Source organism: Mesoplodon bidens (assembly GCF_964165515.1).
Source record: "Mesoplodon bidens genome assembly, chromosome: 6".
NCBI classification, from domain to species: Eukaryota; Metazoa; Chordata; class Mammalia; order Artiodactyla; family Ziphiidae; genus Mesoplodon; species Mesoplodon bidens.
Genome location: NC_138162.1, coordinates 13,468,111 through 13,495,892, shown reverse-complemented (window position 1 = coordinate 13,495,892; position 27,782 = coordinate 13,468,111). Strand labels below are relative to the sequence as shown.

The 27,782-nt window shown below is 49.4% G+C and overlaps 1 protein-coding gene across 4 annotated transcripts in view; it reads left to right on the top strand.

Moving 5' to 3' along the window:
- GSN (gelsolin) overlaps nucleotides 1–25,871 on the top strand; it is a 56,857-nt gene extending 30,986 nt beyond the window's left edge. For all 4 annotated transcript variants that reach the window (XM_081236930.1, XM_081236928.1, XM_081236927.1 and 1 more), the window contains 15 exons: nucleotides 313–467; nucleotides 5,919–6,080; nucleotides 7,899–8,048; nucleotides 9,500–9,589; nucleotides 12,102–12,234; nucleotides 12,724–12,812; nucleotides 12,975–13,190; nucleotides 15,010–15,143; nucleotides 18,794–18,884; nucleotides 20,614–20,784; nucleotides 21,409–21,583; nucleotides 22,661–22,785; nucleotides 23,044–23,121; nucleotides 24,809–24,869; nucleotides 25,459–25,871. In XM_081236930.1, coding sequence (XP_081093056.1) covers nucleotides 313–467; nucleotides 5,919–6,080; nucleotides 7,899–8,048; nucleotides 9,500–9,589; nucleotides 12,102–12,234; nucleotides 12,724–12,812; nucleotides 12,975–13,190; nucleotides 15,010–15,143; nucleotides 18,794–18,884; nucleotides 20,614–20,784; nucleotides 21,409–21,583; nucleotides 22,661–22,785; nucleotides 23,044–23,121; nucleotides 24,809–24,869; nucleotides 25,459–25,628 — 2,000 coding nt within the window. In that variant the 3' untranslated portion in view covers nucleotides 25,629–25,871. The remainder of the gene's footprint in view (nucleotides 1–312; nucleotides 468–5,918; nucleotides 6,081–7,898; nucleotides 8,049–9,499; nucleotides 9,590–12,101; nucleotides 12,235–12,723; nucleotides 12,813–12,974; nucleotides 13,191–15,009; nucleotides 15,144–18,793; nucleotides 18,885–20,613; nucleotides 20,785–21,408; nucleotides 21,584–22,660; nucleotides 22,786–23,043; nucleotides 23,122–24,808; nucleotides 24,870–25,458) is intronic.
- Nucleotides 25,872–27,782: the final 1,911 nt, after the last annotated feature.

Sequence of the window (27,782 nt, the reverse complement as noted above, 5' to 3'; positions counted from 1 at the left end):
TGTGACTCTGTGAGTCCTGCCCCCTCACTGTGCCTTGGTTTTCTGATGCTCCCTGGCCTGACTTCGTGCTCAGGAAGGTTGAGAGTGAGTGCAGGGGGAATGCGTCAGAGCCGGGAGGTCTCTTAGAGACCTGGAGTCAGCCTCCCACCACCCCCATTACACAGATAGATTAACCGAAGCTCATAGGAGGCAGGGGCTTGCCCAGCTTCTACAGCCAGGCCAGGGCACAGCGAGGGGCTCCAGACTCCTCCTCCATGGGAGGCTGGGGCCACTTTACAGAAGCCCGGCTCATGCTGCTCTGATGTCCCCCAGGCAATGAATGCAGCCAGGATGAGAGCGGGGCAGCCGCCATCTTCACGGTGCAGCTGGATGACTACCTGAACGGTCGGGCAGTGCAGCACCGTGAGGTCCAGGGCTTCGAGTCTGCCACCTTCCTTGGTTACTTCAAGTCCGGCCTCAAGTACAAGGTGGGTGCCGGGCAGCAGGGACAGATGCACCAGTGGCAGGGCTCACTCAGGTCCATCCATCTTTCAGTCTTGTTTGGTGATGTGGGCAGACCGGTCAGAGCTCAGCCTTTGGAGTTGGTTAGCTCTGGGCCCTTCCTAGCTGTGTGACCTTGGACAAATCACACTCTCTCTCTGAGCCTCTGGTTTCTTATTAAATTGAGAGAAGAAAATTCTCCATCACTTCACAGGGTGGTCTTCCTAGCCCCAGCCGTAAGGGGTGGGCCATGGGTGGGAACCTTGCTTTCCCGGGGCTTGAGCCTGTACCCTTTAGTTCTTAGGCCCTGCCAACAGAGGGGCCTATGTTAGGTATTTGAAACACATTTGATCACATTTCCCCTTCTGCTTGTTAGAATCCCCCTTGAACTTGAACTCTGAAGAGTCTGAGCCCCAGCCCCAAGCCAGGTAGGGCTGAGCAAAACCAAGCCGGAAGCCCCAGAGGCTGTGCCGTATATGCTGTATGACTTCTGGGAAACCACTTGGCCTCCCTGAGCCTCCCTTTCCTCTTCTGTTCATGAGAACCAGTTGTACCTGCCCTTTGGGCCTGGGGAGAGGATTTGGTGAAGGCATAGCTGGGAAATGCCTTGCACAGGGCTTGGCACCTTGGAAGGGCTCCTGAAAAGCTGTAGTTTTATAAAGCTGGGGTTCTCTTTGGTCAGGATAAGGAGGGGATCATAAGCTTTGACGGTCTTAATGTCAGAGTTCAAATCTCTTATTTTAAGAGAGGGAGGGGCAACTGAGGCATAGAGAGGTTAAGCAACTGGTCCAGGGTCACACAGCAAGTCAGTCCCAGAGCCAGGACCAGAACCCAGATCTCCTGACTCCCAGCTTTTTCCCACTACACCAACATGCTTCTCATGACAGGGTTCTAGGATAGGTATTAAGCCCCATCTATGCTGCTGATGTGCTGTGTGACCTTAGAGAAGTCATTGTCCATCTCTGGGCCTCTGGATTGTCTGTGTTAGCAGGGTGGCCACGCTGTCTACTCAGCTGACACATCAGGGATTAGGTGATGGAAAAGCTCTCATGAGACTGAGATAGCAGAGGGCAGGATGTGTTGTGGGAACAGGGCCTCAGCCCTGCGCTGGGTGGAGCAGGGTTGGATTCCCTGGAGCCTACCAGCACCCCTGTCAGCCACACCCACGCCCACAGTGCCTCCTGCAGAGCTGTCCAGTTCTACCTTCTTTCTACAGCCTCTTCTGGGGCCCTGGTACCAACGGAGGGAGGGGTGAGAAGCTTGGGACCCAGCCCCTGGACTTGGAGAAGGACCAGGGCTTTTTGCAGCTCCTGGAGCAGAACGCGGAAAGGACACTCGATCAGGAGTCAGAGAGATTGGTTCAGGTCCCAAGGCCACCCTCTCCCTACTTGTGCCTCCAGGTGGGCGCCCTCACACATTTGTCATTCATTCAGCAAATAGTTATCAAGCCCCTTGAGCAACGGCGCCTGCTTATTGTTGTTGCTGTCTGGACAGCAGCGACTTAACTTGTGGACAAGTTAAGCAGCTTACAGAGCTGGTAAGTGACAGAGCTGGGATTTAAACCCAGGTGTGAAGGGCCTCGCACAGAACGAGTTCAGAGTGGACATTTGAAGACTCCCTGGTCTCTGATCTTATCTCAGATGGAGCCTAGGAATCTGCATGTTTAGCAAGCCTCCTCCACCCTCCAGTGATTTTTCCAAGATGTTCTTGGACCATACTCTGAGGAATGCTCCAGGGGATGGGTTCCCAGCCCAAGCCTGGATTTGGGACTTCAGCCCTGAGAGGCCCTGGCTTCCGGTGGAAATGTGAGGTCCAAAGCCAGTCCTGTTTTCCACCTTCTGCAAGTCCTCCCGCCGCCCCTGCACTTGGCAGGCCCAGTTCAAGGTTCTCGGCCTGGCGCCCTCATCAATTATAGATCTCCAAGGAGCAGAACTTGTTACGCAAGACTTGTTTCTGTGAAAGCCTGCTCCTGGCGCCAGTTCCGTCCTCGGGCTGTGAGAAGGGGCAGGGAGGGGACGAGAGCCGCTGGAAAGGGCTGTCACGGGGCCTGTGCTGTCCTGTTCTGTGACCTCCACATCTTTAAGGTCATTGCATTTGATCCCTCCTCCTTCTCCTCTTTTTCTTCTTCCTTCTCCTCCTGACTCTCAGACAGAACCCTAAAGACCCCATGGGGCTGCGTTATTTGAAAACCTTTGTTCAAGCAGAGTCTGGGGTGACCTGAGTCCTAGAAGCTCCCAGAACGCAATGGGAGCTCACAGAGTCACCTGAACCCTTCCTGTCCTCCCTCCTGTTTCTTAGATGAGGAACCCTGAGTTTAGAGGGTGGAGGGGACCAGCCCCAATCAGTAGGTTTTTCTTTGTTTTATAACATATTTTAAATTGTAGATCTTTATAGCTTTTATCCTTCTTCAGACTACAAGTGTGATACAAGCTTATTGTAAAATGTCAAACGTAGAAATATGGCTTCTAGGAAGTAAAAGTCCCCCGTGATTCTACTCTTGGAGATATACACCAAATGGTACATAATTTTTCTCTCTCTGTATATGAACATATATGTTATTTATTTTTTTTTTTAGCCGCGCCGCGCGGCATGCGGGATCTTCCCCATGACCAGGGATCAAACCCATGCCCCCTGCAGTGGAAGTGCAGAGTCTTAAACCACTGGACTGCCAGGGAAGTCCCTATATGAACGTATAGATGTGTATATTATATATAGATATAGAATCTATACATATTATGATATATGATATATATATCTCATCACTTTAATTTGGAAAGTGGCTTTTAAAACAATATCCTATTAAATTTTGTTCAAATAATTTGATGCCAATCTCTGCCCACCTAATGATTAGACCATAGAAAGCAACAATCAGTCCTAAAGATTAAAGTAAAAATAGTGAAAAATAGTAAAACTTTCCAAAAAGTCCTGCCCCTTATACTTGGAGATCCACTAATGTCTCCTAAGAGCTTACTTTTATTTTTTTGTTAACTAATCTTTCTAAGTCTAATTTCCCAGATCAGTAAGACTAGAGGAGTTAATTAATCAGGAAATGCCCGTCCATTCTCATTAGAAATCAAGTATTCTTTTAATTTATAAATTCATATACAGAGAATTTATTGGAACCAAGATTTATGACATTGAACAACACTTTTCCTTTTTTAAAAGAAAATTTCTATTTTTTTGATAAAAAATAAAAGGCACACTTGTACAAGTAAAATATTTTAGAGATGTATTTCTAAAAGTTAAGGGTCTTTCTCTTCCCTCATTTCCCCGGTTTCTTCCTCTCTGAGGAATCCATGAAAATGGTCCATGTGCCCGTTCAGCACCTTTTGGAAAAGCTTTTCAGATCCACGGTCTCTTTACCTCCAGATGAATGGGGTCCCGAGGTCAGTGGTGACCACAGACACTCAGGAGTTCCTGGGCTGGCAGACTTGGGCAAGGCTGGTCCCTAGAAGGGCGAACTTGGGGGTAAAACTTCCACCAATTATCTGGGACCCTGGGCACAGGGCTGAACCTCTTTTCACCTCAGTTTCCATGCCTGTGAAGTGGGGTAATGAGAGTTGCTACCTCAGGGGCTTGTGGGGACCACATTGCATGGCCATAAAGCAGGTGCCTCAGCCTCTGTCACAGGCCTAGTAAGTGGCAGCCTCTGCGGTCATTACCAGGTGAGCACGGGGCATTGCATCTTCTTCCCCAGCTGCCTTTCCTTACCTGCTTCCCAGCAGGAGGGTCCCTGAAGCCAAGTGGAAAGAAAGGATCTGCGAATACCTTGGCCGCCCTGCTGGGCCCAAGGGGATGCTCTTGAAAGGCCTCATGCTAGTACTAAGAAAGGACACCAGGGGGCGCTCCACTGACAACAGGGAAAACATTTCAACTTGAAGAACCTTGCTCTGAACAGTGGCTTGTTCCTACCTCCCATCCTGGGTGACCCTAGTGACCTTTGCTCTAAGAAAACCTGATGTTGGGGGGAAATGTGTCCCTTACAAATTTAGTTACACCTGGGTTTGCGTCCTAGCTCCACCATTTACTAGCTTTGAGATCTTAGGCAAGTCTCTGCACTTCTGGCATCTGCATTTCTCATCTGTAAGGTGGGGATGATGACACCTCCCTCACAGATGACACATACAAAATGCCCAGAAGCGTCGGCATTATCATTTCACAACCACTTCCATATTGCTTACTGTGTGTAGACGTATTAGGAACCCAATTATACTCACTCCCTTTGTCCCTTGCCCTCATGGACTCTGCGCGGCAAGTCAGACTTGGCTTTGCTCTGCTAACTGAGGTGTCAGCAAGGGGCCTGGAGGGGGTGGCCACATTTCTGTCCCTAGTGGCCCTTGATGTGTGGAGCAGGGAGGTGAGTGCCGGATTGGGAACAGGAAGCAAGGTTTTACTCCTTAGCTTTGCCGCGTGCTTGTTGAGTGCCCTTGAGTAAGTCACTTCACTTCTCTGGGCTTCAGTTTCCTCATGCGTAAAACGGGAAACTCATAAGGACCTTCACAGCTCTGACTTGACATCCCTGGGGCTTGGGGTCGGTGAGCACCTGCAGCTGGGAACTGTTAATGAGGACGCCCAGCCCACTTTATTTGGCTTTCTACTGAGCCAAGGGCAGTTTTGACCACTGCCAGGAATCCTTCCTGAAGTTCCCTGGAACTTGGTGATGACTGTAGAAGGTGGCACAGCAGGGGCTTTTGTCACCATTTCAAAAGGGAGAGGCCTGAGGCTCAGAGAGGGAAAGAGACTTACCCAAAGTCACCCAGCACTGTAGTGGCAGGGCAGGGACTGGAACCTGAGGTCGGTGCTCTGTCATTTACCCACAGCTGCCTCTGAAGGCACAGCTGGGTGGGACTTGCTGCAGCAGTGTCAGAGGAGGGGGGGGGATGGTCTCGGCTGGAAACCGAGAGAGCCTTGAAGGATGGGAAAGCTTTGGGTGAGTGCTTCTCAAAGTGGGTTTTGCAGAACACTCGAGCTGCAGGCAGGATGCGGAGGAGAAAAGCAGTTCTTGATTCAATAAGGCAGGGACATGTTCTCTAAAACAAAAGGCAAGCAGGTTTATTTACCATAGGACTTCCCAGAGCCTTTATTATGTGGATGTACGTTATGTAACAGTCAGGGAGCAAGTAAGGAGCATTCCTTGTGCTTATTTGATCATGGAATCCTTTCCTTGCAGACTATCTTGGGGGATTAGAGTTCCTTAGAAAATCCCTTGGAAAATGCAGGTTTTGAGAAAGGAATGTTTGAAGCTTTTTGATCCAGGAAAGTGGGCCCAGGGTTCTTTGTTAGTGGAGTATGTGATTCAAAGGGGTGGCAGCAATGTGCAGTGGGTAGGGAATCTGCTAGAAGTCCAGTGGTGCATAGGCCAGAATTTCCTTCAACTCATCCCTATCCCTGCCCCAGACGCTCTCCCGTGGACTAACGCTGTCTCCTTGACCCAACAGAAAGGAGGCGTGGCATCAGGATTCAAGCACGTGGTACCCAATGAGGTGGTGGTGCAGAGACTCTTCCAGGTCAAAGGGCGGCGTGCGGTCCGCGCCACCGAGGTGCCTGTGTCCTGGGAGAGCTTCAACAATGGCGACTGCTTCATCCTGGACCTGGGCAATGTAAGTCCTGCCCTCCCCTTTCCCAGGGGCCACTGAGGTGCTCCAGGCCTGACTCTGGGGAGGTGGACGCATCCACGTGAACAAGTACGTCAAGCCACGGAGCCAGCAGCCCCCATGCACACACATGCTCTGTGTAGCGGTCAGACATACCTGCAGAGATTTGGGTGCAGACGTGCCTGGCGTGTAGACTCAGACTCATCATATGCCTGCCCACAGACCTCACGCACAGCATACTCTGGCTTCAGTTGACATACAGACTCCCTGGCATATTCATGTGCACATCTTGTGTACCTTTTTACACATAGTCACTCACTTGCAAATACATGGTGGGCAGGTGCAGCAACTATAGGCTCTTGGAATATAGCCAATATTTTATAACAACTACAAATGGTGTATAGTCTTTAAAAATTGTGAATCACTGTGTTGTACACCTGAAACATATAGTATTGTAAGTCAACTATAGCTCAATTAAAAAAAACAAACTATAAGCTCTTGCCCAGCAGGCGTGGACATGACACCACGATGAATGCCTACACGTGGAGACTTGAGCATGTTGTTCAGGGACCCACAATGTGCATGTCATACGTGTAGTTGCACACGCCCACTTGTATGTGGCAACGCGTGTGGGATGCACTTACCCAGGCCCACCTTACTGATTGACGTGTGATGCTTTGTACACATTCTTCACAAATCCACATATACTCATACCTGCAGAAGGACATGGCCAGATGTTCTACACCCAACCTCATATATACATGTGGTGTAATGTCCATACAAACGGAGGCACACACTGCGTGTAAGCTTGTTATTAAAGTGTAGCAGGTACACAGAAGAGTGTGTGAATCCTGAGTGTGCATCTCTATAGATTTCACAGAGTGACCACACCCATGTAATTAACACCCAGATCAAGAAACAGAACGTCACCAGCCCCCAGAAGGCCCCATCTGTTCTCTTCTTAGATTTTTTTTTTTTTTTTTGGCTGCATGGCTTGCAGGATCTTAGTTCCCTGACCAGGGATGGAACCTGTGCCCCCTGCAGTGGGCCCCACAGAGTCCCAACCACTGGACCGCCAGGGAATTCCCCGTCTGTCCTCTCTCATCCTTTCACCCCCAAGGATAGCTGTCATCCCAGACTCTCTCAACCAACAGCATAGACTGGTTCCACCTGTTTCTGAACTTCATGTACGTGGAATCTTTGCTTTTGATCTCTGACTTTTTTTGCCCAACATTTTCTTTCTGAGAGCCATCCATATTGTTGTCTTTAGTTGTAAATTGTTCCTTCTCCTTGTTATATAAGAATTGATTGAGCAGATATGCCACAGTTTATTGATCCGTTTTGTTGCTGATGGACACTTGGGATAGTCTGGGGCTATTCCAGGTGATGCTGCTCTGAACATTCTTGCACGGGTCTTTGGGTGGATGTATGCATGCACTTCTGTTGGATGTATTCCCAGGAAAGGGATTGCTGAGTCATAGGATACCGGTATACAGAGCTTTAGAAGGTACAGCCAAATGGTTTTCCAAAGTGGTTGTACTAATTTCTGCTCCCACCAGCAGGCAAACATTTCTATACACGTTCTATGTGTAGGGGTACCTGTGAAAAAACACATATCCCAAATCATGCATGCACATGCCCTGGTGCACACAGATCACACCTGTTGTGCTTGGATGTGGGCATGTGTGTGCTCCACCGGCCATCACCTGGGCAAGCAGAGAACAAGGTGAGCTCACCGCCACCCCCCGCCCCGTTCCCTCCTTGCCATGTCGCTGGGCAGGGCTTATATGGGGCACTGTCTTATGTGGGGTCCCTATCTTACAGGACATCTATCAGTGGTGCGGCTCCAAGAGCAACCGTTTTGAGAGGCTGAAGGCCACACAGGTGTCCAAGGGCATCCGAGACAACGAGCGGAGTGGCCGGGCCCATGTGCACGTGTCTGAGGAGGGCTCTGAGCCGGAGGCGATGCTCCAGGTACCCACAGCCACATCCCAAGAGTGCAGGGTGGGGCTGAGAATAGGGACGGGAGGCTCATTTCTTTCCTCCATCCAACAGGCAGGTTTTGTTTTTTTTGGTTTTTTGTGTGTGGCGGGGGGGGGGTACACGGGCCTCTCACTGTTGTGGCCTCTCCCGTTGCCGAGCACAGACTCCGGACGCACAGGCTCAGCGGCCATGGCTCACGGGCCCAGCCGCTCCGCGGCATGTGGGATCCTCCCAGACCCGGGCACGAACCCGTGTCCCCTGCATCGGCAGGCGGACTTTTAACCACTGAGCCACCAGGGAAGCCCCAACAGGCAGTTTTGAGGTGAATTTGTTTTTCCACCAAGCTAGAAGAGCAGCTTCCCCGACAACTCCCAGACTCCCCTGAGAAGTAGGGCTGGAATCCCAGGACCTGGTATATCCCCGGGTTGTGAGCCACACCCTCCCACTGGGAGGGCCAAGTCCTCCAAAGGAGCTGAGAAGGAGGGTCTTGGCATCTTCCGAGGGTGAGCCTGGCGCTGGAACCAGGTCAGAAAGAGACAATGGAGACCCAATCCCCTCTTTCCTCTTCTGACCATTCCTAGTAGTTTATAGCCCATTTCATCCAATTGCATGATGGCATTGCCAGCCGTTGTGCTTTGAGGACATATCAACAGAGGCAGAGGTCACCAGGAAAAGGAGGAGACCACGGGCTCTGCTCCGAGCCACTTGTCTCCTGCTTGTCTGGGGCTGTTGAGTTCTGGTTTTTAGGAATAGCAGAAGGAGGAGCCTGGTCACCAAACATGGCTTGAGAGGGGCCGTAGCTGGGGCCATCGAGCTGGAGGTAGCTCAGAATGGAGGTGTGAAAATAGGCTCTAAAATCACAGGGATACGGGTTCAAATTCCGACTTAGCCACCTTATAGCTGTGTGGACAAGGTACTTCTTCTCTCTAGACTTCAGTTTCCTCTCCTGTGAAATGAGAGTGATAATCATCTGTGCCTCTCAGCATGGGTGCGAAGGTGAAATGAGGTCTGTTAAAGGCATGTGGTGGCAGGTGTCCATAGCTCTATTTATCATTCTTAGAAGGCTAGGAGGAAATGCTAGAATAAATACCTGAAGGACTGTCCAGGAGGCAGAGGAACATGGAGCTCCTGGAGACAAGGAACAAGGAGGGAAGGACTGTCCAGGAGGCAGAGGAGCATGGAGCTCCTGGAGACAAGGAACAAGGAGGGAAGGACTTGACAGGCAGCCCTGGTTGAGCTCTGCACACAGGAGACACGTCAAGAGATGCAGGATGTCTCTGGAGGGGACCCTACCCTAAGTGGAAGGTCGCTGTGGATGGATGACCGTGTGGTCCTTACCTGCCTGGGGAGGGAGCTCTCTCAGGAATTCAGTCCCCTCCCTGGGGGAGGAGGCTGCCAGGAGCTCACCGCCACCCTTTCTTCCATCTCTCCCTCTCCTGCAGGTGCTGGGTCCCAAGCCGGCTCTGCCCGAGGGTGCCGAGGACACAGCCAAGGAGGACGCAGCCAACCGCAAGCTGGCCAAGCTCTACAAGGTGAGCCTCAGCTGCTCTATCCCCTGGGTCTTGGGTCAGGAGACCTGGTCTTCCTGAGCTCCGCTGCCATGGGGCCTTGAGCAAAGCATGCGTGGGGGTAGGGTGGGGGGGGACTCGGCTTCCACACGCCTCCAGTAGACACCCATCTGCTGCCTTTGCCTTCCTGCCCCGGGAGTAAGAGTGTGCGAGCGACTGCAGACACATCTGTGTCACATTCATCTGTGGGGTCTTGGGCAGCACATGTTCTCTGCTGGGTCTCAGTTTCCTAGTCTGTAAAGTGGGGAGAAGGGCAATAGAGTCAACTTTTCAGGATTTCCGGGGGTCCACAGAGGAAACTGATGGGAGTGTTGTAGGAAAATACAGGGAAGTAGTACAAAAGTGTGTGTGGGGTGTGTGTGTGTGTGTTGAGGGGCAGGTTATGGTTAATGACTTTATTTATAATTTCTTCTTGTGATTTTATTATTTATTTATTTATTTATTTATTTATTTATTTATTTTGGTCGCACTGTGCGGCTTCTGGGATCTTAGTTCCCTTTAACTCACGCCCTCAGCAGTGAAAGCATGGAGTCCTAACCACTAGACCGCCAGGGAATTTGCCTTCTTGTGATTTAAAAAAGTGAATTGAGGCTGATCCTGAGCCAAGGAACTCTGGCCTCTGGGCCTGTGACACCCGTGTTGTGCCCTAGGCTTGTTTGTGGTAAAATAACAACAAAATGAGGTGAAGATTCTCATCACCACCACAGAAAAACCACATTATTGATATTTACTCTGATACTAAAGTAATACATATGCATTGTAAATAACAGTACTGAGCAGTTCTCAAGAACATAAGAAGAAAATACAAGTCAATGCAATTTCACTAGTTTAAGGTAACCAGTACTATTTTTAAAATGGGTTTTAATTACAAAAGTAACGGCACTCAAAAAAAAATCAACCTCCCCTTCTCTGCTCTCCATGGGTTACCATGGTTACATGGTTACCCTTTTGGTAAAGGAACCTCCAGATACAGCTTTCTGTGTCTAGTTACATACATTTTTCCATCTCTATTTGGTATTCATGGATCCAAACTATTCATGCTTTTCTGTGGCCTTCTTTTTTCCACTTGATGTGGTCAGGAATATCTGTCTGTAATAGAGGTCCACATGGTCCTTTATAACGGCTGTGTAGTATTCTATTTTAGGAATGTAGGAATCTCAGCAGATCCCTAATTGGTGGACATTAGAATGTTTCCACCTTTTCTGATTGCAAACAGTCCCTCTTTGTGCACTTGGGCTAAGTTTGGCATTAGGGGAGTTTCCTAGACATGGATTGCTGGGTCATAGGCTGAATAAAGAGTCAGTGATTGAAAATACTGGTTCTTGGGAGTCCTCTGGTGGCCTAGTTGTTAGGATTCTGGGCTCTCACTGCTGTGGTTCAATCCTGGGTCCGGGAACTGAGATCCTGCAAGCCTCGGGACGTGGCCAAAAAATATATATATATATATACTGGTTCTGGAGTCAGACTACCTGGGTTCGAATACCAGGTCTGGTACTTTCTAGCTGTGCAGGTTACTTAATCTCTCTGTGCCTTGGTTTCCTTGTGAATAAAATGGGGATACGTAAGGACTACCACAGGGTTGTTTTAAGGATTAAAGGAGTCGTATAATTGTAGAAGTGATTAAATTATATAAATTACATAAATTGCTTAGAACAGTGCCTTACACATAGTAAGTTTTCAATAAACATGGAGCAATTATTATTTAGAGTTCCGGTATGTATTACTAAAATGCGTTCTAGAAGGGCTCCCTAGTTACCTTCATCATGGGTTTGAAAGTGCCTGTTCACCCAGAGTCTTTTCAATGCTGGGTATTGTCAATCTTTTGAATTTTGACGAGTATGGTACACTTAAAAAAAAGTTCAATGAGCTTTTATTTTAGAATAATTTTTAGGTTTACAGAAATATTGCAAAGATAGTACAGAGGGTTCCCATATACCCTTCACCCAGCTTCCCCTGAACATCTTAACATAACCAGGTACATTTGTCAAAACTAAGAAACATCAATTCAATACTACAAACTAAACTGCAGACTTTATTCAGTTTTCCCCAATTTTTCATTCCAGGTTCCAATCCAGAATCCTACACTGCATTTAGATCTTTTTCTTTTTCTTCTTTATTTCCTTTTTTTTTTTTTTTTTAACTGATGAGGTTGAATATCTTTTCACCAACTATACCGTTCTTTTCCTATGCCACCTGCATTCCTGCACTGGATCCTCCCCCTTCCCTTTCCGTGTGCAGTTTCCGTGCTACACCTGTGTGTAGGACACAGATGTGGTTGTGACATAGCGGAAAAAGACAAAGAAATCCTGAATGAGCCTCAGGGCTTGAGGGCACAAGTCCTCATGTTACCCTGCAGTGTATTTTGTGGGGGGGTGAGACGTGGGTCTCCCCACATGTGGTCTTGGGGGCGCCCATGGTTAGGCTGAAGTGGTGGAGGTCACTGATGGGCTGGACTGCCTTTCCCTTGTCCTCCCAGGTCTCCAATGGCGCGGGCACCATGTTGGTCTCCCTTGTGGCTGACGAGAACCCCTTCGCCCAGGGGGCCTTGAAGTCAGAGGACTGCTTCATCCTGGACCATGGCAAAGATGGGAAAATCTTTGTCTGGAAAGGTATTGGGGACAGGGGAAGGGCTCAAACAGGACCTCGAGTGGGAGCTCCAGCAGCCTTGCAGGAATTTGGCTCATGAGTTTAGGGAAGAGGAGGGTGGCCTGAGGGTCTGAGTTGCAGCTTTCCTACTGGCTGAGCGGCTTTGGTCAAGTCCTTTCACCTCTCTAAGACCCTGGCTTCCTTATATGTAAATGAGGACAAGATAATGATCTTTATCACATAAGGTTGTTGTGTGGATTAAATGCCATCATTTTTGTATAGTTCTGAGCTCAGTAAATGGGCCGCAGTGGTCGGTGCACTTGCCGTCATCAGGCAGGACCCCCGGCTGGCCCCCCGAGAGCTCATGGTGTGATCAGCTCTGAATTCTCTGGCCTTGGCTGTCCACAGTCTAGGAAGAAGAGGGAGGGAGGTTGGCCTTCTGCTTTCCCTGGACCATTGGATGCGGGGGCGCAGCACTGACCCCCGGCCCCTTACCCTCCCTCTGCTGACAGGCAGGCAGGCCAACATGGAGGAGAGGAAGGCTGCCCTCAAAACAGCCTCCGACTTCATCTCCAAGATGGACTACCCCAAGCAGACCCAGGTGAGTCTTGGAGCCAGGTAGGACAGTGAGAATGGGTCCATTTTGGGTGGGTATCCCACCTCAGTGTGGACTGGGTGTCTGAGGCTCCCTTGAGGACCCCTGCTGGGTGTCCTCAGGGGGACCCCAAGCCAGCATATCCTGCTCTCCCCCCTCCCCTTCCAGGTCTCCGTCCTTCCTGAGGGTGGCGAGACCCCACTGTTCAAACAGTTCTTCAAGAACTGGCGCGACCTAGACCAGACGGATGGCCTGGGCCTGACCTATCTCTCCAGCCACATCGCCAACATTGAGCGCGTGCCCTTCGACGCCGCCACCCTGCACACCTCCACTGCAATGGCCGCCCAGCACGGCATGGATGACAATGGCACAGGCCAGAAACAGGTACCTGGGGGGCTGGGGTGGGTGTGTCCAGGCCCCTTCCTTGCTCCCTCCCTGGTACCTCTGGCCCACCCACTGCCTCCTGCTTCTCTGAAGATGTTTCTCTAAGAGATTTTGACCACAGTTTTTGGTGGATGGAATTCTTTTGTCTTGCTGGATTATTGCAACCAACATACCCTAAGCACCTACTGTCTTCCAGGCTCTGTGCCAAGTGTCTGAGACCCCACCCTGCCCATGAAGGGTGCCTGGTCTGGGAGGGGAGGTGACCACAGCCGTAGCTGGTTGCTCAGACCTGTGTGGTCAGTGGAAGATGGGAGGTGCACAGGGATTATGGGAACACAGGAAGGGCAGTGAAGGTGGGTGGTTGGGGCAGTCTTCACAGAGATGGGGACCTTTTGGTTGGGCCTCAGAGTATGAGTAGGAGTTTGCTGCCAGAGAAGAAGAGTAGGTATTCCAGGCAGGGAGCTGTCCTGGGAGCCTGGTGCTGATGGCATCCTCAAGGAGGGGCCTTGAATTCCGTGTCCAGGGGTGTGGACTTGATCCTGTAACCATTAGGTGCTAGTGAGGGTTTTTTTTTCTTTTTCTTTTTTTTAAAGGCAGAAATGTGACAGGCTCAGTTCCGTGCTTCCAAAACTCACTGTGAAAATGAATTTAGAGACAGGATAATGACGGCAGAGACCTCATGAGGAGGTTCTAATAGTCTAGGGAAGAGATAATGACCTTGAGACCAGGAAGGTCACAGTAAAGATGGAGAAGTGTGGGGGGGGTGGAATTCAGAGATGTTTATGAAGTAGAATCTGCTTCAGGCAAACACTGATTCCATCCTACATAACAGAAATAGCAAAAGTGTTCATTTTTATTTATTATTGTTTTTGTCATTGGTGTTATTATTTTTCATTCATCACTCATTCATCACTTCAGTGGGAGGGGAGGATGCGATGAAAACGATCAGGATAGGGCAGTGTGGAAGGAGCCCTTGCAGCTCAGCTGTGTGACCTCGGGCAAGTTACTTAACCTTTTTGAACCTCACTTTCCTCACCTGTAAAATGAGGCTTAGCCCACTCGATCACCTTCGAGAGTTTTCAAAGTCCAGAGATTGTTTCCCGGGACTTGCAGCACCACCAGGTGGCGCTGCAGGGCTTTGTGACCGCTTTGAAACCGTGTTACCGGAGCTCGGCAAAGAGATCCGCCAGCGGGTGTCATTCTGAGGTCACTTAGGGATGGCCCTGCCTCTGCAGGTGATCTATAAAATTCAGACAACTTAATAATGATACAGATAATGGCCACATTAATAATAAAATAATAATAGTTCTAATAATTAAGAGTAGCTGCCACCTGTAGAGCCATTACCCTGTGCCAGGCACTGTGCTAGACTTTCATGAATAGACCAACATCCTTTATTAGTCCCATACTGAGGCTCATAGACAGTAAGCAAGTTGTCCAAGGCTGCACAACCTCTAAGGGGGTGGATCCTGATTTGGATCCAGGTCATTCGTTGATTTGTACCCTTAGCCTGTGTTACACTGAGTAACACCCACTAAACCCATTTTGCAAATACTATCATGCAGCTACCAGTCCCTGTGCTGATCTTTACAAGGAGGAAGTACAGGGTGGGGCAGGGGTGCAGTATAAGGATCTGGAGCAGGAAACCTGGATTTGAATCCTAGTGGCTCTGTGATTTGGGCAAATTATTTAACTTTAGTCTGAGTCTGAGTGCAGTCGTGTTTTGTAACCACTACCCACCACTGTGTGGTTTCTCAGCTGGTCTGGGTTGGGGACTGGGGTTGCTGCACCATGTCTGAGCCCAGCTTTGCTCTGGTAGATCTGGAGAATTGAAGGCTCCAACAAAGTACCCGTGGACCCCGCCACGTATGGACAGTTCTACGGTGGCGACAGCTACATCATTCTGTACAACTACCGTCACGGCGGCCGTCAGGGACAGATCATCTACAGCTGGTGAGGGTCTGGGGCCCTGTGCTGTGGGGCGAGCATGGCAGCAAGGAGGGATGTGAACAGGGCTGAGGGAAGCCTGCGAGTGTGTGGACCTGAGCTGGGGCAGCCACCATCCACTGGGAAAGGCTCTTGTCCACAGGGCAACACCTCTTGTCTTTTTTCTCTAAACCAATTTTAAACTATTCTCATAAAAGCATTACATGTCCATTGTAGGAGACATGGGGACTAGGGAGAAACAAACAAACAGAAAATCTCTCCCACAATCCCACTCTAAATACTGTTCATCCTCCCACATTTTCTAATTAAAAATTATTTTTAGGGCTTCCCTGGTGGCGCAGTGGTTGGGAGTCCACCTGCCGATGCAGGGGACGCGGGTTCGTGCCCCGGTCTGGGAAGATCCCACATGCCACAGAGCGGCTGGGCCCGTGAGCCATGGCCGCTGAGCCTGCGCGCCCGGAGCCTGTGCTCCACAACGGGAGAGGCCAAAACAGTGAGAGGCCCACGTACCACAAAAAAAAAAAAAAAAAAAAAAAAAATTATTTTTAATTCTTTAAAAATAGATAATACATTCACGAGTCAAGGATCAAAACAGAATAAAAACGCACGTATGGAGAAAGCTTGTCCCCATTCTGTCCCTCCTCACCTTGCTCTATGACCCCCACCCCTCCATGATGCCCACTTTCATTAGTTTCTTGTATACTCTTCCAGTAATTTTTGATGCAAATATAAGAAAATCTCACCCTATATTCCTAGTTCTTTTCCTTCCTTACAAAAGACAGCAAACTATGTATTTTGTCCTGCGCTTTGCTTTTTTTCACTTAATACTTCCTGGAGCTTAGTCTCTGTCAGTCCATAAAGAACTTCCTCACTCCTTTTTACAGCTGCATAATATTTCATCACGTGGCTATCCTGTAGTTTATTTAACAAATTCCCTGCTGTTGCGTACTTGGGTTGATTCCAGACTTTTGCTATTACAAGCATTGCTGTGATTAGTAACCTTAAACAAACATCAGTTTGAATGTGTAGACAAATATCTTTGCAGTAAGTTCCCAGAAGTGGGATTGCTGGGTCAAACAGTAAATGCACTTGTCATTTTGATAGATAGCACCCAGTTTCCGTAGATGGAGTTTGTAGTATTTGCATTCTCACCCGCAACAAATGAGAGTGTCTGTTTCCCCACGGCCTCACCAGTGGACTATGTTAGCAAACTTTCGCTGTTTGTCAACCTTATAGTTTATGAAATGGTATCTCAGTATATATTTTTCTTTTTTCATTTCGTTTCTCTTATATGCCATCTCAAACTTTTTGAAGGTTGACGGTTGGGTTTCTTTTTTTTTAAACTTTTTATTTTGAAATGACTTGCTGAAAAGTTGCAAAAATACTACAGACAGTTCCCATATACCCATTACACAGCTCCCTCATGATCACATCTTACTTAACCATAGTTCAAGTTTCAAAACTGGGAAATTAATATTGTTACAATACTATTTACTAATCTATAGACCTTACTTGAATCTCACCAGTTCTCCCACTAATATCCTTTTTCTGGTCTAAGATCTAACCCAGGATGTCACATGCCATTTAGTCATCACGTCTCCTTAGTGGCATTTAATCATGTCTTTAATCTGTGACAGTTCCTCAGTCTTTACTCTTTTTTTTTGAAATAAATTTATTTATTTTATTTATTTATTTTTGGCTGTGTTGGGTCTTCATTGCTGCACGCAGGCTTTGTCTAGTTGCGATGAGCAGGGGCTACTCTTCATTGCGGTACACGGGCTTCTCACTGTGGTGGCTTCTCTTGTTGCGGAGCACAGGCTCTAGGTGCACGGACTTCAGTAGTTGTGGCATGCAGGCTTCAGTAGTTGTGGCGCACAGGCTTAGTTGCTCTGCGGCATGTGGGATCTTCCTGGACCAGGACTCGAACCCATGTCCCCTGCATTGGCAGGCAGATTCTTAACCACTGCGCCACCAGGGAAGCCCTCAGTCTTTACTCTTCTTTCACAACCTTGATACTTTGGAAGAGCACTAGTCTTATTCTGTAGAATGCCTCTCAATTTGACAACCTCAGAATTTTTTTTAACGTCTTTATTGCAGTTTAATTGCTTTACAATGGTGTGTTAGTTTCTGCTTTATAACAAAGTGAATCAGCTATACATATACATATGTTCCCATATCTCTTCCCTCTTCCCTCTTGTATAGTCTTGCCTCCTTTGTCATAGATTAGTTGACCATAGGTGTGTAGGTTTATCTCTGGGCTTTCTTTTTCTTTTTTTTTTCCTTTTACACTTTTATTGGAGTATAATTGCTTTACAATGGGGTGTTAGTTTCTGCTGTATAACAAAGTGAATCAGCTATACATATACAAATATCACCATATCCCCTCCATCTTGCATCTCCCTCCCACCCTCCCTATCCCACCCCTCTAGGTGGTCACAAAGCACCGAGCTGATCTCCCTGTGCTATGCAGCTGCTACCCACTAGCTATCTATTTTACGTTTGGTAGTGAATATATGTCCATGCCACTCTCTCACTTTGTCACAGCTTACCCTTCCCCCTCCCCATATCCTCAAGTTCATTCTCTAGTAGGTCTGTGTCTTTATTTCCATCTTACCCCTAGGTTCTTCATGACCTTTTTTTTTTCTCTTAGATTCCATATATATGTGTTAGCATAGGGTATTTGTTTTTCTCTTTCTGACTTACTTCACTCTGTATGACAGAATCTAGGTCCATCCACCTCACTACAGATATCTCAATTTCATTTCTTTTTATAGCTGAGTAATATTCCATTGTATATATGTGCCACATCTTCTTTATCCATTCAGCCCATGATGGACACTTAGGTTGCTTCCATGTCCTGGCTATTGTAAATAGAGCTGCAATGAACATTTTGGTGCATGACTCTTTTTGAATTATGGTTTTCTCAGGGTATATGCCCAATAGTGGGATTGCTGGGTCGTATGGTAGTTCTATTTGTAGTTTTTTAAGGAACCTCCATACTGTTCTCCATAGTGGCTGTATCAATTTACATTCCCACCAGCAGTGCAAGAGGGTTCCCTTTTCTCCACACCCTCTCCAGCATTTATTGTTTGCAGATTTTTTGATGATGGCCATTCTGACTGGTGTGAGGTGATATCTCATTGTAGTTTTGATTTGCATTTCTCTAATGATTAATGATGACAACCTCAGACTTTTAAAAGCAGCTTGAAAGAAATTTTTTTGGACAAGGTAATACACACATGGTACAAAATTCACGAGAAGCCTTTTTGTTTTTTTTAATAGCTACATCAGCACGTTGATTTGTCAAATTGTTTGCTTATACAGATAACACATGTTGGTTATGAGAAATTTAGACAGTACTAGGAAGAGGTGGGGCAGAAAGCCACCGACTATAAATATCCCTGCAGGGCAGATGTAGGATAAGGAAGCCTGTTGGTTGTGGTCAGATCTCTATAAGAGGTGACATGCTGAGCTGGGGGTTGTGGCATGTTGGTCTGCTTCCTGGCACTGGTTGCTTTTGAGAGAACCCCTTTTCCTCTCTGTGTCTCAGTTTCATTGCCTGTAATCTGGGGATTTGTGGGTTTCTCAGGCCCGGGGTGAAGGAGAGACGCGGGGCTCTTTGCAAACCTCAGTGCTGAGTATCACTTCCCTTCTAGGCAGGGTGCCCAGTCCACCCAGGATGAGGTCGCCGCATCTGCCATCCTGACTGCCCAGCTGGATGAGGAGCTGGGAGGTAACCCTGTCCAGGTGAGCCCATTGTCCCTCGGGGCCGCACCCTGGGCCCTGTCCATCTGTTCACTCATCTATCTGACTGTCCATCATTCCATTCATCCATCCATCCTTTCAGCGAACATTTATGCAGGGCTCTGACACTGCGTCTGCAGCCATGAACACGTAGATCCCACCCCTGCCCTGCCCTAAACTGCTGTGATGTGGTTTACAGTCTAGGGGGGAGAAAGATGTTCAGCAGACATGCAGGCAAAGGACGGACAATCACACATAACGACGTGTGCAGTGAGTGAAAATGATAAGACACCCAGAGGAGCAGGAGAGGCAGTGTGGTGGTATAGTTCAGAGGAAGGACATGGAGCTAGCCTGCTTGGGTTTAAATCTAGTCTTCACCTCTGGGCAGCCTTGGACAGGTCACTTAGCCTCTCTATGCCTCTGTGTTCTCCAACTGGGGTTAATAACCCCAGTACCTATCTCACAGGATTGCTGTGAGAATGAAGAGTTAACATTTGTAAAGCATTTAGAGCCATGCCTGGCCCATAATAGACCCCTTATACAGGTGTGTTAAGTATAAGGACACATAGATCCCAAGTAGGAGCTAATTGGATTAGACAAGGCCCCCATTCAGGGAGGGATTTTTCAGCTGGGACCTAATGGATGAGTAGGAGTTAGCCAGGCATATTCCAGGTAGAGGGAGGGGTACGTTGCTAAAATGGTAAATGTAATGTGAAGGGATTCATAGGTTTAAAAGGTTGCTCTGGCTACAATGTTGGGCCCTGGAGGGCAGCAGGTGGGGGAGACATGGAAGAAGCAGCCAGAATCCTCCTTTCTCTATCCTACCCTTGGAGTGAGCAGGGCTCTGGATTCAGATTTGGGGTTGGCACCCTGAACTTTGACCATGACAGTGGGATCCTCTGGGTCCTGGAGGCTGGGTGCCGGGTGCTGAGTGGGATGATTACTGCCCAACATCAGCCTTAGGAGTAGCATTCTTGGCCCCATTTCACAGAGGAAGAAACTGAGAGGTTGAGGGCCGTGCCTGAATTCTCGCTGTCAGGGCAGAGCTTGGATCTGAGCTCTGACCCAGCAGTGGTGGCCCACGTTGGGAAGTGACTACAATACCCCCAACCCACACGTGCGATTGTCTTCTAGATTTAGCTAGCCAGGGTCACAACTGGGATCCGAAATGAAATGGGCACACAGGGCAGAAGCAGATGTGATATATCTTAGACCTCCTTGCCCTCTCCCTCCCACCACCAAGCCCTTGACTGCAGTCTGCTTGTGGGGTGCACTGGCTGTGCAGAAGGGGTCTCTCCAGATCTGGAAGGCTCTATTCTCACCACTCTGCCAGCTTTCATGCCTGAGGCTGACATCACCATCCTGGAAGAAAGTGCACGAACAGTCCCTGTGCTTCCATTTAAGGGAATATTTGCAAACGTGGGCTCTCTTGGTTCTTGGACTAGACTCAGGCTCAGCAAGGCAGGGCCTCGTGGGAGGGGAGTGGCCAAGGCAGTGCCCGGGGGGCCTCAGGCAATAGTGCTGTGTCCGGCCTTCCTGGAACTCCTGTTCCCCTGCCAGCCCCTGTGTGCTGTAGGTCATGCATCACCCGTGCACAGACCCAAGTGTGACGGCCTTATTTGAGGGGTGAGCCCAGGCTGTGCTGGCTGCAGGGGGTGGTGGTGAGCCTGGTGTCGTACAGGACTGATGTTCCCACCCCCTTTCCTGACTTGCTCTCCTGTCTCCCTCCCAGAGCCGTGTGGTCCAAGGCAAGGAGCCTCCTCACCTCATGAGCCTGTTTGGCGGGAAACCCATGATCATCTACAGGGGTGGCACCTCCCGCGAGGGTGGACAGACAGCTCCTGCCAGTACCCGCCTCTTCCAGGTCCGGGCCAGCAGTTCTGGAGCCACCCGAGCTGTTGAGGTAACACCCAGGCCCTGGACCCCAGGCACGATTGGCCTCTCTGAAACCTCCCAGGCTTGGTGGGGAGATCTCCGGGCACGGGATTGGGTGGGTTTGGCTGAGGGGTTAAGAAGCAGCTTTTTGTACCTTCCTGCCCAGGCAGCAGGATTGTATGTCTTAGATTTCCCCTTGTTTCAAGAAATGCCCACTGCCTCTTGCATACCTTCCATAACGTGCAGCTCACTATCTCACAGGTAGTCCATTCTTCACAATCTGGACATTGTTCTTCATTACATTCCAGTTGGCTGCTCTCCCTTTCATGGTGGAAGGTGCAGGTCTGAACATAATCCTACTGAGCAGCCTAGAGGAGAACGGGACTATCACCTTCTTTGTTCTGGGCACCCAACTTCTGTTAATGCAGCCCAGATTTCTAGAATCTCCTTGGCTAGCCACAGTGCACTAATGACTCTTGGGAGTCAACTAAGGCCCTCAGTGCCCAAAGGGTGTGTCCTCAGCTCTGATGGGGTGTGTGCTCTTCCAAGCCCTCACCTAAGAGCTGGTCCTGCTGCAGCGTCTCCTGGGCTACGAGGAGGGGGCTGAGGACATTTTATCTGGTTCCTGATTAATCGAGGACTGCCCTCCCAGGTGATCCCCAAGGCTGGCGTGCTGAACTCCAACGATGCCTTTGTCCTGAAAACCCCCTCAGCCGCCTACCTGTGGGTGGGTACAGGAGCCAGCGAGGCAGAGAAGACTGGGGCCCAGGAGCTGCTCCAGGTGCTTCGGGCCCAACCTGTGCAGGTGGCAGAAGGCAGCGAGCCAGGTAGGAGCAAGGGGCAGAGGGGCCTTCTGCTCTCTGGGGATGCAGCTGTTATGTTTCCCTCCCTTCTGTCTGCTTGGGGGTTTCTATATCCTCCCCCCTCTCCTGAGCACCTGTTCCCTAATATGTGTTAATAAAAGTGAGTTAAGGAATTCCCTGGCGGTCCAGTGGTTAGGACTCTGCGCTTTCGCCACAGGGGCACGGGTTCAATTCCTGGTCGGGGAACTAAGATCCCGCATGCCACAGCACTGCCAAAAAAAAAAAAAAAGTGAGTTAGATCAAAATGAGGACTATGGTCAGTGAGAGGGAGGCGTCCAGGAGTTAGAGAAAGGAGAGCTCAGTGTGGGCTGGGGCAGGTGGAGAAGTCAGCTGGAAGAGGGGTCACAATGCCACAAGCCTGCTTTGTTTCCAGAGCATGGGTCAGGAACACCTTTGTTAGGCCAACCCTAGGTCTTTCTATTCTTACTTTTAAGCCCAATCCCTTCTTGACGCTTAGCAGAAATGGGGAAGAGTCGTTCTGTCTAGAGCAGCACAGTCCACTGGAACCTTCTGAGAGAATGGACATGTTCTATGTCTGCCAGGTCCAATTTGGTGGCCACTAGTCACATGTTTAGGCTAATGAATATTTAAATGTGACTGGTGGGAAAATGCAATTAAACTTAAATAGCACATGTGGACAGAGCAGGTATAGTGGAAATGATACGTGGCGTCAGGTAAGGTGGCTTTACAGCATACTAGCTGTGTGATATTGGGTGAGTTGCTTAATCTCTCTGAGCCTCAACCGCCTCATATGTTGAGCGGGGCTAATTATCCCCATCCCACGGTGCTGTCGTCAGTCTCAAACCAGAAGTAGTTCTGGCTGTGTGTCCACTGCCAAGTCTTCCCTCTCTAGGCCTCCGTTTCATCACCATCGAATCCCTCAGGCCCCTTCCTTCTTTGGCGCCCTGGGACTTTAAGATGCAGGCTGCAGATTGAGAGCAGTTGGTTGTGCTAGGGCAGGGTTTGTCCCAGGGCCTAAGGAGAAGTGCTGGAGGGGGGAGGGTGGTGTCAGTTGGTAACTGGTGTGGCCTGCCCTCACAGACAGCTTCTGGGAGGCCCTGGGTGGGAAGGCCGCCTACCGCACGTCCCCACGGCTGAAGGACAAGAAGATGGATGCCCACCCTCCTCGCCTCTTCGCCTGCTCCAACAAGATCGGACGTTTTGTGGTGAGTCCCAGCGGAGGGCGGAGGGCGCTCCCTCTGCTTGCCCCTTGGGAGGTGTGTTCCAGGGAGCGGAGCTGTTGCAGCCACAGCAGGGGCAGGGAGAGTACCCTTCTGACAGACCAGCATAGACCCGTGCAGGTTGGAGCCAGCTCTGCATCTCACTCAAGGGGGCAGATAGAGCAGGCCTACGGTGGGGGGGGGGGGGCGGGGAGAAAGCGGCTTGCTGGTGCGCTGTTATTAACCTCTTCCATTCCTTCCCAGATTGAAGAGGTCCCTGGCGAGCTCATGCAGGAAGACCTGGCCACCGATGACGTCATGCTTCTGGACACCTGGGACCAGGTGGGTGAAGCACGGTGCTGCAAGTCACTTTCCCTTTCTGAGCCTCCATTTCCTCATCTGCAGAATGGGCATGGTGGTACCTACCTTGCATAATCCAAACAGATGAGAGGTAGATAAAATCTCCTTGCCAACTGCAAAGCACCATATAAATGCAAATCAGACGACCAGCGTTATTTCCCAGGCCTTAGGGGAGCATGAACTCTTCCTTTAAATCTGTTGGTAAAGAAAGTTGAACTTTGCAGCATGTCACATGCAGGCATAAACTGTCCAGTGTCACCTAGAAGTAGACATTTCCCTGTCCCCACGGGGCTTGCATTCTCGTGGGGGGTGGCAGTCCATAACCCCTCCTATCAAGCTGGCTTCTCCCAGAGTTGTCAGGGTTAGAGATAGCAGCCATGCAGGTGTAAGACTCCCCTCGACCCGCAGGGCTGTTTCTTGGGCTCCCCAGTTGGAAGATCAGTACCAAAAGGTTTGCAGTTTAGCCATTCGGCTGCTGGGAACTTTGTTCCATTTACTACTTAATCTGTGCGTTCATCTGTTTATTCACTCACTCGGCCAACATTTTTTTTTTTTTTTTTTTTTTTTTTGCGGTATGTGGGCCTCTCACTGTTGTGGCCTCTCCCGTTGCGGAGCACAGGCTCCGGACGCACAGGCTCAGCGGCCACGGCTCACGGGCCTAGCCGCTCCGCGGCATGTGGGATCTTCCCGGACCGGGGCACGAACCCGTGTCCCCTGAATTGGCAGGCAGACTCTCAACCACTGCGCCACCAGGGAAGCCCATCGGCCAACATTTATGAAGCACCACTGTCTTCCAGGCAAAATGCTGTGATGCTGGGAGTCCTGTGATGGGCAGTACAGTCACAATACCTGGGCCGATGTATTGCAGTAGGGAACACATTTGTAAATAAGTAAGGGCAAGGAAGTCTGGCATTTTATTGTCTAATACCATCTTATCAATGACATGCTCTTTAAGATATTTTAGATACACATCAAAATAAATGATACATAAAAATCAGCTGGATAGATTTTTTGGTGTAACAAGCTTGTCATAAGATTCAAGATGGTGGTAGTGGTGGTGAGTTGTTTTTATTCCAAGCCTTAGACCATGTTGGCTCAGACACACAGAGACTGGCACATAGCAGACTCTTAATGCATATTCGTTGGGTGAAGAAACCAGTGAGCATATGTTAGGCTGCTCATTTGTTGAACAAGTAAATGCCCGGAAAGGGATCATTCCTGAACTTCTAGAGAGGGGTCTCAACCTCAGTGGCTGACGGCACCTGTTAGTGAGTGAAGCAGGCTGAGCTGGGGAGACATGAAGGCATGGTGGAGTCTGAGGCAAACTGGAACTCCCCATTGAGAGAAGCAGCTCAGCTTCATCATCCACGTGCGGGTGAAGCTGCCAGATCCTCCCCATTTGCAAGGGAAGTTGGAAGTCTGGATTGAATGTAATCCACTAGTCACTCAATTTGTCTGAAAGCAGACCACCCCCCAGAGGGTGGTGGGCCTACAGAGCAGGTTGGAGGTCACCAGTTTGCTGTCTCTGTTCCAAATCCTTGGAGTCCCGGTCCGTGGGCTCTGTCAGCGGAGGGGGTGTCTGGTCCTCACCTGGAACCTCCCACTCTTCCTCCAGGAGCGCGTGGAGTCAGCATGCCTCACGCTATTTCATCTCGTGCCTCTCTTCCAGGTCTTTGTCTGGGTTGGAAAGGATTCTCAAGAAGAGGAAAAGACGGAAGCCTTGACCTCTGGTGAGGACCCAAGGGTGCCTGTGTGTCTGTGTCATGCAGTGGGGTGGAAGCAGCTTCCTGTGCGGGTCTGGGCGTTTGTGACAGTGGGGGTGGGGACTTTCGCATCTGTGATCAGCCCCCGGTGAGCCCTCCCTGGGATGGTGAAAGAACAGCTCACTTCCTGCAGAGGGCTTAGGTCCCACCAAAAGGAAGCAGCAGCTAGGAGCTGCTTCAGATTCCCAGAATGCCCAAGGACCAAACTTGTCAGGATTTAGATGTGAGAAAGCAGATCCCTGGTAGCTGAGTAGATCTGATTTGGGAGCTGGAAACACAAAAGCTGGTTCTTCGATATCTTCCAGTAGGGGATGGCTAAAGAAAAATGACATAAGCTTTGTGAAGCTGGAGGTTAAACTGTGACCCCCTTTCCTTCCCGTGTTCCTGGGCAGGGTGGTGGAGGAGTCATGTGGTGTCATTGCCTTTAAGGGATGGTGGTGTCCAGTGCCGGGTTGGGCCTTGGGGACAGTGGGACCAAAAACCATCTTAGGCAGGGAAGCATCTCTCCTTGGCGAGGGAGACCCTAAGGATTCTTCTCCTGCCTATGTGTCTGCAGCTAAGCGGTACATCGAAACAGACCCAGCTAACCGTGATAGGCGGACCCCTATCACCATGGTGAAGCAAGGCTTTGAGCCTCCCTCCTTCGTGGGCTGGTTCCTTGGCTGGGATGACAACTATTGGTCTATGGATCCCTTGGACAGGGCCCTAGCTGAGCTGGCTGCCTGAGGAAGTCCCCACCCTGTTACTGGTCAGTGCCTTTCAGAACTGTCCATCCCGCAAGGAGACCTTACAGCAAGCAGGGCCACTCTGGTGTGTGTGTGTGTGAGGTTGTTGTTTTGTTTGTTTGTTTGCTTTTTTACAGTAGCCAAAAACAGCCCTGCAAAAATTCAGGGTCCTTGCAAAATTGTCTCAAATATTTGTGCTTTTGGAAATAATTGAATTCAATAAAAAGCTTTTTGAAGTGTGTTACCCTGCTGTGGCTCATTTGTCCTGGTCATTGTTCTGAGAAGGGCCCTGGGGCGAGGAAGGGGAAGGGGGAGGCATGGCTTGTGTCTGTGAACCAGTGAGTGAGTTTCATTCACCTCGTGTGTGAATCATGGTCCTCTGAGAAGCAGTGAGGTGAAATGGGTATAGATTGTACTACGGGTAAAATGCTTATGTTGAAGGAAATTGGGAGGCAACCAGGAGGCTGGAGAGCCATCAGACTGAGATGCAAGTCTGACCCCAAGTGAAGGAGGGAGGAAGAGGGGTTGGGTGGATGCATCTTAGATGGCCGTGCAGTCCAGCAAGCTTCAGCAAAGCTTCTGGGGAGTCCTGGAGCCAGAGTAAAAAAAAAAAAAATTTAATGATAGAGTCCCATTTTTGTTATTATTTTTTATTGCAGTAAACTATACAGAGCATAATATTTTATCACTTTGACCATTTGTAAATGTACAATTCAGTGGCACTAAATACATTTACAATGTTATGTAGCCGTCCCCACTGTCTATACCCAAACCTTTTTCATAATCTCCAACATAAACTCCGTGCCCATTAAACAATAACTCCCATTCCCCCCTCCCCTCTGCCCCTGGCAACCTTTATTCCACTCTCTGTCTTCATGAATTTGCCTATTCTGGGTCCCTCATGTAAGTGGAATCATGCATTTGTCCTCTGTCTGCCTTATTTCACTCAGCACAATGTTTTCAAAATTCATACATTTTACAGCACATGTAAGAATGACATTCCTTTTTGTGGCTGAATAATATTCCATTGTATGTATATGCCACAATTTATTTATCCATTCCTCCATCGATGGACCCTCAGGTCATTTCCACCTTTTGGCTATTGTGAATAATGCTGCTGTGAACCTTGGTGTACGAATATTTGTTTGATTTAAAATGTTCTGGAGCCTAAGTCAAATCAGCCCACAAAGGATTTGAAGGTCTCCCAGGGGCGGAGTGTGTCTTATCTCCCCACTACACTCAGTCATTGGGAGGCCTGGCCTTGGAGCACTGTCGGCAGGAGTTCAAAGCCAGCAGCTGGACCCCTGAGTCACTTCCATTCCCTGTAGTAGAAAGTGGGCAAGGTACCACACCCTGTAACATCTGCCTGGATCTTCCTCGCTTCCTCTGGTTCCCACGGGTGTTTCTGCTGACATGAGGTGCCCCTGGATGCTCCCGAAATTTGCAGCCTTTGGGGCGTGGAAGAGGGACTTCCTCTGTGCCCCACTTGGTCCCCCCGACCCTGACACTTCACTGATGCTCCGTTTGTCACGAAGTTCCTCTTAGACGTCTCCGTGAACTTATGTCTCTAAACCTTTTCTCCATGGAGATGCCAAACCAGTCCAAGGAACTGCTGGGAGACGATCCCCTTCCCTCCCCTCTATCCTTCTGGTCTTTTCTCTCCACGTTTTCCCTTTTGTTCTATGCCACCTCCCCCCCCCCACCCATCCCCATCAAGTTACAGAGGGAAAACTCCCGTTCCTAGGACCGCGGAAGAACAGAAACCAGTGTGAGGGTTTATGCGGTGGGACGGGTGTGTGTGTGTTTACACTGTTGTTTCCAAAGCTGGCTGATCACCCTAGTTGCCCAGGGAGTTATTAAAACCGTAAATTCCCTAGGGGCCCTACCTCAATAGAGTCTGATTCATCGCAGAACTGACTAGAGTAGTGGGGAAGGAGTTTTCCAGGTGAAACATGGAGTGGGCGGGAGTCAGGTCATCTCGGGCAGGGTATGGATCTATACAAAGATGGAGCTCTGAGGGAGAATGTTGTACTCAGGGACAGACAGCAGCCCAGGGGTCTGGAGCAGAAGGTGGGGAAGCAGAGAGTTCACAGAGGGCCTCAAATGCCACACTGAGGGGTTTGAACTTGATCTTGTAATGCCTACCTCTACTCCA